This window comes from Gallinula chloropus, assembly GCF_964237585.1.
Source record: "Gallinula chloropus genome assembly, chromosome: 31".
Lineage (NCBI taxonomy): Eukaryota > Metazoa > Chordata > Aves > Gruiformes > Rallidae > Gallinula > Gallinula chloropus.
In genome coordinates this window covers 2,588,531-2,603,146 of record NC_140116.1, presented here as the reverse complement: position 1 = coordinate 2,603,146, position 14,616 = coordinate 2,588,531, and the positions used below count along the sequence as shown (strand labels likewise).

The 14,616-nt window shown below is 60.2% G+C and overlaps 1 protein-coding gene across 1 annotated transcript; it reads right to left on the bottom strand.

Moving 5' to 3' along the window:
• Positions 1–1,367: 1,367 nt before the first annotated feature.
• Positions 1,368–12,372, bottom strand: CCNT1 (cyclin T1; the record flags this gene model as incomplete). The annotated part of the gene is made up of 9 exons (XM_084277259.1): positions 1,368–2,983; positions 3,749–3,819; positions 4,175–4,338; positions 6,837–6,882; positions 8,308–8,370; positions 10,030–10,090; positions 10,934–11,062; positions 11,365–11,446; positions 12,197–12,372. The coding sequence occupies 9 exons, from the start codon at positions 12,370–12,372 to the stop codon at positions 1,550–1,552; spliced, it is 2,226 nt and encodes a 741-aa protein (XP_084133385.1). The 3' UTR covers positions 1,368–1,549.
• Positions 12,373–14,616: the final 2,244 nt, after the last annotated feature.

The following is a 14,616-nucleotide window of genomic DNA, read 5'->3' as shown; positions in this document are numbered from 1 at the left end:
CACTGGTACTGGCAGGGTCTGACTCACCGGTACCAATGGGGCCCAGTTCACTGGTACTGGCAGGGCCCAGTTCAATGGTACCATCACAGTCTGACTCAAGGGTACCACAGGGCCTGGCTCACTGGTACCGGTAGGGCCCAGCTCAACGGTACTGGCAGGGTCTGACTCACCAGTACCATCATGGTCTGACTCAAGGGTACCACAGGGCCCAGTTCACTGGTACTGGCAGAGCCTGGCTCACCAGTAGCAGCAGGGCCCAGTTCACTGGTACCAACGGAGCCCAGCTCAATGGTTCTGGCAGGGTCTGACTCACCAGTACCATCAGGGCCCAGCTCACTGGTACCATCAGGGTCTGACTCAAGGGTACCACAGGGCCCAGTTCACTGGTACCAGCAGGATCTGGCTCATGGGTACCAGCAGGGCCCAGTTCACTGGTACCAGCAGGATCTGGCTCATGGGTACCAATGGGGCTCTGGTACTGGCAGGGCCTGACTCACCGCACCACTCCGAGCCACATCTCCCCACACATCTCCCCCCAGCCCCAGCCCCCCACCCCCTTTCCCACCCACACCCAGCTCTGCAGCACTGCCCACAGCAGGACCAGCCAGCCCCCAGCACGGAGCTGGTGCTGGGGGTGCTCTCAGGCACCCTCCAGCTCTGGGGAAGAAGCCCCTCGCTCAGCACTGCTCAGGCCAGCTGGCAGCAGCTCGGCCATGGCTTGTTCCCTTCCCAAAATGCAGCTGTGGGGGGAGTAAACCCTGGGTCAAGCAGCCCTGATCTGTCACATCACCCCCCAAACTGGCACCTGAAGCCACCCCTGGGGGTTCAGCAGCTGCAGGAAGGGGGTGAAGGCCAGAGGCACCATCCCCAAACCACAGCAGAGTGAGGAAACAGTACAGATCAGCTCCCATCACCATGGCAGGGGTGTCTCTCACCCCCCAGCCCTCCCCACATGCTCCTTCATCCCCTAAAAAGCTCCTTTCTATCCCCAAAAGCCAGGACAGAACCACCCAGCAGCCCCTCACACCCCCCCAAACCCCTCACCAGGGCTGGGGGGAGGGTCTGTGTGTGTCCCCAGCACCACAAAATTAAAATGACCAGAACACTAAAGATATAAGTTACTGTTTAAATTATTTGTAAAACGTCTTAAATTTTCTGAGACATCTTAAATACCCCCCCCAGAACCCTCTCCCCCCACCCCCCAGCGCTGTGTGTTCCCCAGAAGGGGTGGTGGGGGGGGGGGTGGGAGCTTCAGTTCTAGCAGGGACAGAGCCCCACCACTAACTGGAAGTCGATGGGGGGGGAGGAGGAGAAAAGAACAAAGAAAGGGTTTTCTTATCCTTTCACAGCTTCAACAACTCTAAATATCAATAATAAAAGTTATAATATAATAAAATAGTTCTTCGTGAGGCAGTGGAGAACAAAGGAGCCCTTGAATGCCCCCCCCCCTATGTGGGGGGCAGCCCAGGTTTGGGCTTGGGCTCTGTAATAAACTCAGTAGTAAAAAGAGGGGGTGGAGGGGTGGGTGGGTAAAGAGGGGGGGTGGGTTTTACTTTGGGAGAGGAGGAAGAGGAGGGGGTGGTTCCGAAGGCAGAGGGGGCGGTCGGGGCTTGTCCGTGTTGGTGGCAGCTCTGGAGCTGGTGGAAGCCCTGGGGTTCAAGAGCTGGAAGTCAAAAGCAGGGGGTGGGGTGGGCTGCATCCCCTGAGCACTCAACAGCGAGTGCAGCATGTTGACAGTATCCTGGTAGTCACTGGCCTGGCTGGTGCTGGTGGTGTTGTGCCCGTTGGCCCCCAAGGGCCCCTTGTCCGATTTGCTGTGGCTCCCCCGAGCTTTGGCAGCTTGGGGAGGGGGCAAAGGGAGCCCACCCGAATCCGAGCCGTGCCCGGGGAGATGAGCCACCCCAGGAAGGTGGGGGTAAGGAAACGGCACCCCAGGCCCTTTTGAGGCTTTGCTGACTTTGGGCTGGTGCTCGTGGGTGGTTGTGGTGGCCGCGGTGGCGGCTGCTGCTTCCTCAGGCAGAGGCCTCTTGCGGGAAGAGGCCAGAGGCCCGTAGGCTTTGTGAGGGCCGGGTTGGCTGCTGTGTTTAGAGTCTCCTGGGCGCTTGTTGGCAACGCTGCTGGGGCCAGGGCCGAGCTGTAAGTGTTTGTGAGAGTGGTGGTTGTGGTAGTGGTGGTGGTGGTTGGACGAGTGGCCCTTGTGCTTCTCCTTGTGCTCGCGGTTCTTGGCCCCGCCGCCGCCGCCACTCTCATCCGAGGAGCCGTGTCGCTCGCCGGGGCCTGGCACCTTGATCCTCATCTTCATCTCCTCCTGCTTGGGGAGGAGAGGCCTGTCCACGCTCCCACCAGCCACCGGGATCCTCAGCTTCAGAGCTGAAGCTTTCTCACTCTTGTCAGGACCCGGAGGACGCTCGGGGTTCTCCGGGCCGCCGATGGGGATTTTGAGGATGATGGGAGAGGGGTTGCTGCTGTCTTGTTGAACTTCCCTCTCCCTCTGCTGCTGGACCAGGAGGTTCTGAGCAGCGTAGGCATACTGAGACCTCACGTTGGCTTCCATGTTCTCCAGCTGCCTCTTCTGGGCCGCCAGCTCCTCGGCGTGCTTGGCCCTGTACTCCTTGAGGGAGACTTTGGCCGAGGGGGGGTTCTTACCGCTCTGCTTCTGATAAGCAGCGCCCTCTTGCTGCGAGGGATGCTCAGCAGAGGAGCTTTCAGTAGTCCTGTGACTCTGCCCAGTATCCAGCCTGGCTGGAGGATGCCAATGGTCAGGTTCAGCCCCATCGGCACCGCTCTGGTCGCTGGGTGAGTCGGCGGCGGGCGGCAGCGGCGGCCCCGCGCCGGCGGTGGAGGATGTGGACATGCTCATCAAGCCAGCGATGTTCATGTCTGAGCTGTTGTTCCTGGAGATCATGTTGAGGATGGTTTGCTCTGACAGGCTCTCATCCTCACGGTGCTCATCAGCCTTGGACTTCCTGGCTGCTTGAGAGGCCTGGGAGAGAAGCAGGGAAGGGGTGAGTGGTTCTGGGGACAGCTCCAGAGCTGCTCTGACACCAGCAGCTCACAACAGATCCAGGAAGGTTTAAATTAAGGGGGGGGAAGTTCTGTGCAGAGAGAGTGGTGAGGGGCTGGAAGGGGCTGACCAGAGAGGGGGTGGGTGCCCCATCCATCCCTGGGGGTGTCCAAGGCCAGGTTGGCTGGGGCCCTGGGCACCCTTGTGTAGCTCCAGGCCTGGAGGTTGGTGTCCCTGCCTGTGGCAGGGGGGTTGGAGCTCTGGGACCCTTGGGGTGCCTCCCAACCCAAACCAGTCTGGGATTTTATGATTGGGATGGGATGGGGATGGGATTGGCTGCCCAGAGAGGGGGTGGGTGCCCCATCCATCCCTGGGGGTGTTCAAGGTTGGATGGGGCCCTGGGCAACCTTGTGTAGCTCCAGGCCTGGAGGTTGGTGGCCCTGCCTGTGGCAGGAGGGTTGGAGCTGTGTGACCCTTGGGGATCCAACCCAAACCAGTCTGGGATTCTATGATCCACCTTGTCCCCATCCCTCCTCCTGGGTGAAGACCAGGAGCTGGGGTCTCTAATACAATTAAAAACTAATCAGTCTCTCTACAGAGTTAATTCAGAGCAGAGGAAGGTTTTGTGTTGGGCTTTCTCCCCCACCACCCAAACCCTCCAGCCACTGTCTCCTTGTCCCCCCCACCAGCCTCACGCACACGGAAGACACCAAGAGCCTCCCCCTGTTCAGAGCAGCTTCTTACCCTCCAGTTCCGGATCCGTTTCAGCCTGTTGGGAGTTTTCTCCAGGATCTGCAGGAATTCATGAGTCAACTCTGCAGAGGAGACACAAACCCAAGGCAGGGAGTCAAGAGGAGGGGAGGAAGAGCACCCATCCAGCAGGACAACCCCGTTACCGTGGCGAAGGAATGGAGCTACTTGATGAGATGGAGCTATTCCAAGAGGGAAAAACACTTCAAGAGCTGGTATCCCTGACCACATTCCAACTCAAACACTCAGCACTTTTGCCATCTCTCCTGTCCCACTGACTCTGCTGCTGCACTGGAAACCTTTGGCAAGTCCTGGGAGTCCATGAGGTGGCCGTGTTGGGGTGGCAAAGCCAGGCACAGAGATGGCAAAACGTTTTGATTTTGTTGTGGGAAGGGGGGAACTTTTGCTCCCCAAACTTACCATCTAAGAGCTCCAGAGTTACAGTGCCATCAACGTATTCCCACCAGTGCTTCCCGTCCGTGGAGACCGGGATCTCCCAGTTGGACCATTTACAAGCCAGGTGGATACAGACGCAGGCCACAACGGGAGGGGTGTACTGCAAGCTGAAGGTGGTCAGGTGCAGGCTGAGTCACCAGTGTGGAGAGAGAAACAGACAGCCATCAGCTCCCAAGCCTCAACTCCAGCCCTCACAACCGCCCGCTCCACAGTCGCTGCGGTGGACACGGTGTTGGGGATGGGGTGTGGGGGTGGGGGGTGGTCCCTGCTCTTCCTCCCCCGGTACAATCCCCACTGTTATGGGTGTTTCTAGCCCAACTCTGCTGGTTCCTTCACTGGGTTTGGCTGTTGGGAGTTTGGGGCAGGCTGAGGAGACTCAAAGCTCCACATCTCCAGCCCCACTTTTGAAGGGGGGAAGAGGAGCAGGTGGGTCACCTGCCACCCCCACCTCCACCACGGGCTCTGCTCAATCCAAGGAGGAGCTCAGACACATCCTGGGGTGACATTCAAGGAGCTGACAGACCCCCTTCAGCTTTGAGGAAGGGGCTTGGCTCTTCCAAGTGACCCTGAGGAAAGGCAGCAGAGCTTTGCCTGCTAATTCCTCAAAGCCCTTTTTGTTAATTAGCAAGTTGATTTGCCACGTGCCACAGCGCTGGGTGGTCTGGGCAGCACTGAGAAGAGGAGAACCAAAGGACTAAGGACCCATCCTCAAACTCTCATCCACCCCCAGGAAAAGCAGGGCTGCTGTGACAACAGGCTGAGCACGGGCTTTGCCTGTTGGCACACTCACACAGCAGCTGTTTCCAAGGGTGCTGGGTGGTGGAGGTGCCACTCAGCACCTCCACACAGCCACAGGATGGCATCACCTGGGGTTCTTGGCCACCCTCAAGGTTACCAAGAGCTTTTCCATCAACACCATGCAGAGGAACAGAGATTTCTCTCTCTTTGGCTGCCAAGCAGCCTGGAAGCTGTTTCACAGCTACTGGACCCACAGATCAAGTCAAATCCAGGAGATCCAGAGCCTTTTACCCAGCCTGCCAAGGGGAGAAGTGAAGTGAAGGGGCACAAAGAGCCTCAACTCTGCCCCAGAAGGAAATTAAACCTTAAAACATCTGGAGCTCTGCTGGATAAATCTCATCCACCACTTCACCACCTCCATCAGGCACCTCAGGGCAGCACTTTAAGGCTGCCTGTCTTCCTCTCCACCTGGATTTCCTCCTCTCCAAGGCAAAACTGAGCCCACCCAGCTGCCTGTCTTCCTCTCCACCTGGATTTCCTCCTCTCCACCTGGATTTCCTCCTCTCCACCTGGATTTCCTCCTCTCCACCTGGATTTCCTCCTCTCCAAGGCAAAACTGAGCCCACCCAGCTGCCTGTCTTCCCCCTCCACCTGGATTTCCTCCTCTCCAAGGCAAAACTGAGCCCATCCAGCTGCCTGTCTTCCTCTCCACCTGGATTTCCTCCTCTCCAAGGCAAAACTGAGCCCACCCAGCTGCCTGGCTTCCCCCTCCACCTGGATTTCCTCCTCTCCAAGGCAAAACTGAGCCCATCCAGCTGCCTGTCTTCCCCCTCCACCTGGATTTCCTCCTCTCCAAGGCAAAACTGAGCCCAGCCAGCTGCCTGTCTTCCTCCTCCACCTGGATTTCCTTCCCTTCCAGCCTTCACTCCCAGTTCCTGGGTGTTGCAATCGCTGCTGAGGGGACCCAGCCCGTTCCAAGGCTGCCTCTGCCCACACTGCCATGCAGCAAAGCCCAAGAGTGCCCTTTGGAGCTTTGAGAACCTTCAGCAAACAACCCTCCCAGCACCCAGGAGGCAGCAGGGAACACAGGGAACAGCCTCAGGGCAGAGAGGAGGCACCACAAACCCAAGGCCAGGAGCATTCAAAGCTTGGAGGAGCTCTGACTCCACAGCTTCACCTGTGCCAGGACCTTCACCATCCTCTTCTCCCACCCTCTCCCTCCTACAAGCTCTTTCCACCTGGAGGTTCTGCTGTCCACAAGCTGTCCTGTCCCAACCTTTGCCTTGTCTGAAGCTGCCAAGCCAGGAAATCCAAAGAAATTAAATCAAAACTCAACCCCAAATCCCCACACAAAGGTTGGGATCAGCGTTTTGGTGATGATCTGGTGACAAAAACTACCCCAAAAACCCCCCACTTGGGGCTCTTTTTGTTTCCAAAACTCTCCTGTTGGCACTGCCTGTCCAGTCACAGGGCTGCTGCTTCATCCTCCTCCTCCTCCTCCTCCCTTTCCACTCCCCATCAACCTTCTCAGGAGCACAGACCAGACCTCCCATCAGCCTGCACAGCCCCCAGTTTGGTGAAAACACCCAACACCTGGGCACTGAGTGAAAAAAACCCACATATACTCCATCAAAAGACTACTTTTTGGGGGGTTTTGAGGGGTTTTGGAGGGTTTTCCTCTGTTAACTTTCACCACATCACACCAGTCTCCCTCACACAGCAACTGGTTTTGACTGGTGGGCAGCAGGAGGAAGGGTTCCTGCTCTTTCTGAGCCAAGCCAAGTGCTGCTCAGCTGCTCCACAGGCTGCCCAAGGGGGTGAGCAGCACCACACCTCCTCCAGGTAAAGACCCTCTTAGCAAATAAGCAATGAATTATAAAATAGTAACCTGTTAGTAGCCATGAAGTAGGAAGTTTGGGCCAAGTCCTTGCTGGCTGGAAGAGAAAAGAGAAAAGGAAGAGGGTCAGTCTGTCCATCCTCCCAAATTTCAGTCCATTTTAGGGCACCATCAGCTGCTCAACCACAGGATGACCCCCCAGCACGGCTCAACTACCCCCAGCCCTACAACCAGGAGGATCTTAGGAGATACTACACAGAGAGTGAGCTCTGTGCAGCTCAGCAGAGCCACAACATCACCTTGGCTGGGTGTAGCCAGCTCTGGTTTGAGGTTCACTGGGGTCACTTGAGGAGCTGGAAGGTGCTTGGGCCAGTCCCAGCTGAGTAAAGTGTGTGTCCCCAAGCTGGGGTTACACAGAGGAGCAGCTCCAAGCCCCAGCTGTACTCAGTGTGTGTCCCCAAGCTGGGGTTACACAGAGGAGCAGCTCCAAGCCCCAGCTGGGGTTACACAGAGGAGCAGCTCCAAGCCCCAGCTGTACTCAGTGTGTATCTCCAAGCTGGGGTTACACAGAGGAGCAGCTCCCAGCCCCAGCTGGGGTTACACAGAGGAGCAGCTCCAAGCCCCAGCTGGGGTTACACAGAGGAGCAGCTCCAAGCCCCAGCTGGGGTTGCACAGAGGAGCAGCTCCAAGCCCCAGCTGGGGGTTACACACAGGAGCAGCTCCAAGCCCCAGCTGTACTCAGTGTGTCTCTCCAAGCTGGGGTTACACAGAGGAGCAGCTCCCAGCCCCAGCTGGGGGTTACACAGAGGAGCAGCTCCCAGCCCCAGCTGGGGGTTACACAGAGGAGCAGCTCCCAGCCCCAGCTGGGGGTTACACAGAGGAGCAGCTCCCAGCCCCAGCTGGGGTTACACAGAGGAGCAGCTCCAAGCCCCAGCTGGGGGTTACACAGAGGAGCAGCTCCAAGCCCCAGCAGTACTCAGTGTGTATCTCCAAGCTGGGGTTACACAGAGGAGCAGCTCCCAGCCCCAGCTGGGGATTACACAGAGGAGCAGCTCCAAGCCCTAGCTCTACTCAGTGTGTCTCCCCAAGCTGGGGTTACACAGAGGAGCAGCTCCAAGCCCCAGCTCTACTCAGTGTGTCTCCCCAAGCTGGGGTTACACAGAGGAGCAGCTCCAAGCCCCAGCTGTACTCAGTGTGTATCTCCAAGCTGGGGTTACACAGAGGAGCAGCTCCAAGCCCCAGCTGAGTAAAGTGTGTGTCCCCAAGCTGGGGTTACACAGAGGAGCAGCTCCCAGCCCCAGCTGGGGTTACACAGAGGAGCAGCTCCCAGCCCCAGCTGTACTCAGTGTGTCTCCCCCAGCTGGGGTTACACAGAGGAGCAGCTCCCAGCCCCAGCAGTACTCAGTGTGTATCCCCAAGCTGGGGTTACACAGAGGAGCAGCTCCAAGCCCCAGCAGTACTCAGTGTGTACCCCCAAGCTGGGGTTACACACAGGAGCAGCTCCCAGCCCCCCAGCACTCACCTCTCACGAGCTGGGTGCACTTCACCACGTGGGTGTGAGGGTGGTCGATGGTGATCTCAAACCCTGGGGGGACACAAGACACAAGAGCCATCAGCACCCCCAGAGCCCATGGATCTGTCACCCTGAGGGACAAAGTCTTCTCTCTCCCCCTTCCCTTCCCTCCTACACCCCCCTGCTCTCTGCTCAGAGCTTGGGCAGGGGAGAGAGGAGCCTGTTGTCCTACACCCAACATGACTCAAGTTGTCCAAAAACCTGCAGGTCATCAGACCTCCAAGCAAGTTAAAGCCACTTCTGAGCTTGGAAAACCCAGCTGTGAAAAGGGATTTATATAAATAGCAGGATGAAACCTCTTCACAGCAGCTGGGAGGAAGGAGAAAGACAATGGCATCTGCCCAAAGGGATTTCTCTCCCCTAAAAAGCTAAGAGGAAGCAGAAGTTTCTTCCCTTTGAAGGAGCCTCCAGCTCTGGAGGCAGCTGAGCTCAGTCCTCTCTCCAGTTTCCTCCTCAGTTTGGGCATTGTGTGTGTGTTTTCAAAGAGAAAAGTCACAATTCAAACAGCTCAGGCTCACTCCATGTGTGCAACAGAGTCAGTTCTTCCCCTGCAGAATGTTCTAGAAGAACTGGGATGTTGAGGGGGGGAAATAAAAGGGGCAAATGGAGAACTGAGTGTGTTGCAGGTTGAAGAGTCAGAGTGTGTGATCACCCCACACACACACACCTAGAGCTGCCTCCCACCCCTGGGAGGGTGAGGGTGAGGAATGCCAAAGGGCTGCTGAGTGTTTTGGAGTGGGACCACCCCCCTGACATGGAACAGGGCTCTGGATCCATCAGCCACAACCCTCAGAGTGTCACAGGATCAGATTCACAGCCTGGGCTGGGTTGGGAGGGACCCCAAGGGTCACAGAGCTCCAACCCCCTGCCACAGGCAGGGACACCAACCTCCAGGCCTGGAGCTACACAAGGTTGCCCAGGGCCCCAGCCAACCTGGCCTTGGACACCCCCAGGGATGGATGGGGCACCCATCCCCTCTCTGGGCAGCCCCTTCCAGCCCCTCACCACTCTCTCTGCAAAGAACTTCCCCCCAATCTCTCCTCTCCCCCTTCCCTCCTCCAGCTTCACCCCAGCCCCTTGTCCTGCCAGTCTCTGCCCTTTAACAAGCCCTTTCCCCTCCTGTTCCTGGGGTCCCTTCAGGGACTGGGGGGCTGCAGTGAGGTCCCCCCACAGCCTTCTCTTCTCCAGGCTGACCCAGCCCAGCTCCCTCACCCTCTCTCCAGAGGGAAACTGCTCCTCATCACCCCCAAGTCCCTCCTCTGACCCCTCTCCACCAGCCCCACACTGTACTGGGCTCCCCAGCTCTGGACACAGGACTCCAGCTGGGGCCTCACAAGGACAGAGCAGAAAAGGACAATCCCCTCCCTGTCCCTGCTGGTGGGGTTTTGGGGTGTTTCCCCCCCAGATTTAACTATTTGATCCAAATATTAACCTTCAGCCCAGGTTTTGTTAAGACATCTCAGTGCAAACCACCCCTGGCCAAGGGGCTGAGGAGTTCAAGAGCACAAGGGAGGAGAGAGATGGGTGCCTGAGGGGTGCAAAACCTGGTGTGTGTGTGGGTGGGTGAGGTGCAGGATCTATTTGTTAAAAAAAATCATTAAAAAGAAGAAAAACCACCCCAAAAATCAAGGAGATGAGCCACAGTTCCATGCTGGCTTTGACAAGACTTACCCAGGGTCTGCAGGATTATGCTCTCTAGAATGACCAGGTCTTGGGCTTGTTGCAGGTAAGCCTGGGGGTGAGGGGGGGAGGACAGGCAGGTTAACTCAGCATGAGGCAAGTCTGGGGAAAGCCTGCACCTTCCTAACAGCCCCTTTCCTTCCTCAGGGAGGCAAAAAAAAGCAGCATTTTGGGGATAATCTATACTGGGAGGGAGTGGAGCAACTGGTACAGGTTCCCTGGCAGAGGAGAGGAGGAGTGGGGAGGTGGAGTGGGGAGGTGGAGCTTCTCCCCTGCTGAGGGATCCAGAGTGGTTCTCTCAGTCCTGCAGCACAGGGCAGCCACATGAGCAGCACAGGAGAGGAATTTACTGGGGGGTTTGGGTTGGTTTTGGTGGGTTTTTCTATCCTCCTGTATCTCCTGGGTAAAGCTGCCCCTTCTCAGCAGGGTGAGCTGCTCAGCCCCAGGTTTGTTTGAAGAGACTGGGGGGGAGTGGGATTTAATAAACCCCCTGGAAACAACATGTGTGGGGCCAAAACCCAACTGCAAACCCTTCCCCTCTCCTGCTCTGCCAGGTCCTGCTCCACCACAGCACCTCCTGAGCAGGGTGTCAGGCAGACACAGCTCCACAAACACACCCAGGGCACCCCTGCAGCAGCAGCAGCACAGCAGGGGAGGGCAGAGAAGGGGTTGTCACAGAGCAGGGAGGAAAAGCCTCCTGCTTGCACAGAAGCCAAGGAGCTCCTGGTAGTGTTAAGAGAACTGGGAAGCCACCAGTGAGCATCCCAGGACACCCAGCTGCTGGCTTAGGGAGCCACTGTAACCACACCAGGCAGGATGCAACGTTCCCCCACCATCCCCATTCCTCCTCCTCCTCCTCCCAGCAGAGCCCAGCACCCCAAATCTCAGCACTGACCTCACTCTTGGTGTCCAGGGGAGTCTCCTGGGGGTGCAGGCAGGCATGTGCCACCTTGATTACGTGCTCCAGTTTGTGAGGCTGCTCCTCCACCTTGGCTGCCAAGAATAGAGCTGCTGGTACCACCGACTTCAGAGGGGAAAAGGGGGGGGAAAAAAGACCAAGATTTTACTTTTCAAGTTAATAAATTCGAGATTAAAATCAATAAATTAGGTGAATTCTCCCATGTAAATTAAGTATTCCTTTAAGGAAAGAAAGCCTGCACAAAGCCAAGCACCAGGAGGAGGGAAAAGGGTCTCCCTTCCCCCTTCCAAGCCCCCTCCCACCACATGGTTCCCCAAGCTGGCTGCTGGGAGAGCAGATCTGAGGGGATAGGGGGGGTTGTTTGGGGTGCCCCCCCTCCCCATCCCCTCAGTCCCCATCCCACTTACATTCCTGTGGAACTGGGTGAAGGACTGCACCATGTAGAAACGATGCATGTACACGATGGCTGTGTTGATGGTGAGCTGGGAGCTGATGGGGCCGTTAAGGAAACACACACGGTGCCGGGAACGATCTCAAGAGCTCTCAACGCTCCCAGATCCACCCTACACCCGGCACGGCCACAGCTCCCCCTACCCCCCAGCTCCCTAAACGCGCCCGGCTCGGCTTCTCACCTCCTCCACACACCGGTTCACCCGCTCCCCAGACGGGCAGAACCTTCCTCCTCGCTCGCTCGGGCCCGGCTCGGCCTTTCCCCGTCCCCACCCCGCCGCAGCTCTCCCCAGGCCGGGCCTCATCCCTACACAACCCTCTCCCCACAGCCCAGCGCGGCTCTCCCACCTCCCTCACCCCTTCCCCACTCCCCAACCGAAGCCAAACCCGTCCCACCACCCCCCCCCCCCACCCCCTCGCAACCCCCCCAACCCCTCAAGCCGGGCCTCACCCCTACACAACCCTCTCCCCACAGCCCAGCGCGGCTCTCCCCCCTCCCTCACTCCTTCCCCATCCCCAACCGAAGCCAAACCCGTCCCCCCACCCCCCCCACCCCCTCGCAACCCCCCCAACCCCTCAGGCCGGGCCTCACCCCTACACAACCCTCTCCCCACAGCCCAGCGCGGCTCTCCCACCTCCCTCACCCCCTCCCCATCCCCAACCGAAGCCAAACCCGTCCCACCACCCCCCCCACCCCCTCGCAACCCCCCCAACCCCTCAACCCGAGGCCTGTCCAGCTGAGGCGGCACCACTCGAGCGCAGGCCTCGCGGCCTAGCGCGCCCGGATACACGTTGAGGCGCTGCCCCATGTCCTGCAGCAGGTTGGCCGCCTGCTGCCGGTACGAGAGCTCCTTGTCGGCGTCCAGCCCCGCGCGGCGGGAGGGGCTGCGCTCCAGCTGCTCGCGGGTGAAGTACCAGCGCCGCCCCGCCGCGCCGCCGGCCCCGCCGCCCGCCGAGGCCTCCATGGCGGTCTGCGCCCGCGCGCGCACGCACGCACGCAACGTCAGCGGCCCCACGCACGCACGCACGCGGCGCCGGCGTCACAGCGGGGGGGAGAAGGATGAGCCAATGGGAGCGCAGGTGGCCGGAGGCCGGAAGTGATGGGGTGGGGAGGGGGGGTGGGTAGAGCCGGTGGCACCGGTAACGCCCCCGGTAACCCCTGTAAATCATCCGGTAACCCCTGTAACCCTCCCCAGTGCCCCGGTAACCCCGGTAAATCATCCGGTAACCCCTGTAACCTGTCCGGTAACCCCTCCCAGTGCCCCGGTAACCCCGGTAACCCACCCGGTAGCCCCTGAAAGCCCCCCCCAGTGCCCTGGTAACCCCTGTAACTCATCCGGTAACCCCTGAACACCCCCCCCCCGTGCCCCGGTAGCCCCTGAACACCGCCCCCCCCGTGCCGCGGTAGCCCCGGTAACCCCTCCGGTAACCCCTGTAACCCCCCCCTGGGCCCCGGTAGCCCCTATAACCCACCCGGTAACCCCTGTAACCCCTCCCCGTGCCCCGGTAGCCCCTTCCCGGTAACCCCTGTAGCCCCTGTATCCCCCCCCCTGTGCCCCGGTACCCCCTGTAACCCCCCCGGTAGCCCCTATAACCCACCCGGTAACCCCTGTAACCCCTCCCTGTGCCCCGGTACCCACTGTAAACCCCCCCCCGTGCCCCGGTAACCCTCCCCCCCCTCCCGTGACCCCTGTAGCCCCTATAACCCCCACCCCCGCGCCCCGGTAACCCCTGAAGCCCCCCCCCATGCCCCGGTAGCCCCTGTAACCCCCCCGCCCCATGCTCCAGTAACCCCCCCCGGTACCCCCGGTAACCCCCCCCCATGCCCCGGTACCCCCCCCTCCGGTAACCCCTGTAGCCCCTATAACACCCCACCCCCCCCCCACCGTGCCCCTGTAGCCCCCCAGTAACCCCTGTAACCCCCCCCCTCCGTGCCCCAGTAGCCCCTGTAACCCCCCCCCACTCCATGCCCCGGTAGCCCCTGTAACCCCCCGCCGTGCTCCAGTAACCCCCCCCGGTACCCCCTATAACCCCCCCCCGTGCCCCGGTACCCCCCCCTCCGGTAACCCCTGTAGCCCCTATAACCCCCCCCTGTGCCCCTGTAGCCCCCCGGTAACCCCTGTAAGCCCCTATAACCCCCCCCATGCCCCAGTAACCCCCCCCCCCCGGTAACCCCTGTAGCCCCTATAACCCCCCCCATGCCCCAGTAACCCCCCCCCCCGGTAACCCCTGCAGCCCCTATAACACCCCCCCCCACCCCCCCCGTGCCCCTGTAGCCCCCCAGTACCCCCTGTAACCACCCCCCCCATGCCCCGGTAGCCCCTGTAACCTCCCCCTGTGCCCCGGTAACCCCCCCTCCGGTGACCCCTGTAGCCCCTATAACCCCCCCCCCGTGCCCCTGTAGCCCCCCGGTGACCCCTGTAGCCCCTATAACCCCCCCCCACCGTGCCCCTGTAGCCCCCCGGTGACCCCTGTAGCCCCTATAACCCCCCCCCCCCGTGCCCCTGTAGCCCCCCGGTGACCCCTGTAGCCCCTATAACCCCCCCCCCCGTGCCCCTGTAGCCCCCCGGTGACCCCTGTAGCCTCTATAACCCCCCCCCCCCCATGCCCCAGTAACCCCCCCCCCCGGTAACCCCTGTAGCCCCTATAACCCCCCCCATGCCCCAGTAACACCCCCCCCCCGGTAACCCCTGTAGCCCCTATAACCCCCCCCATGCCCTGGTAACCCCCCCCCGGTAACCCCTGTAGCCCCTATAACCCCCCCCCGTGCCCCTGTAGCCCCCCGGTAACCCCTGTAAACCCCCCCCTGCCCCTGTAGCCCCTATAACCCCCCCCCGTGCCCCTGTAGCCCCCCGGTAACCCCTGTAGCCCCCCCCAGTGCTCCAGTAACCCCCCCCGGTAGCCCCTATAACCCCCCCACTGCCCCGGTAACCCCTGTAACCCCCCCCCGTGCCCCTGTACCCCCTGTAACACCCCCCCCCGCCCCAGTACCCCCTGTATACCGGTACCCCCGGGTCCTCCCGCTCCCCAGGTACTCCAGTGCCCCCGGTACCCCCCCGGTGCCCCCCCCAGTGCCCCCCAGTGCCCCCCCCCACAGGCCAGGCCACAGCTCGTATCCAAAGTGAGTTTATATAATTTATCTGTACACGCCGAGTACCGCAGGGCTGGGGGGGGGGGGGAGGGCGACCCCCCCCCTTCCTCCTCCCCAT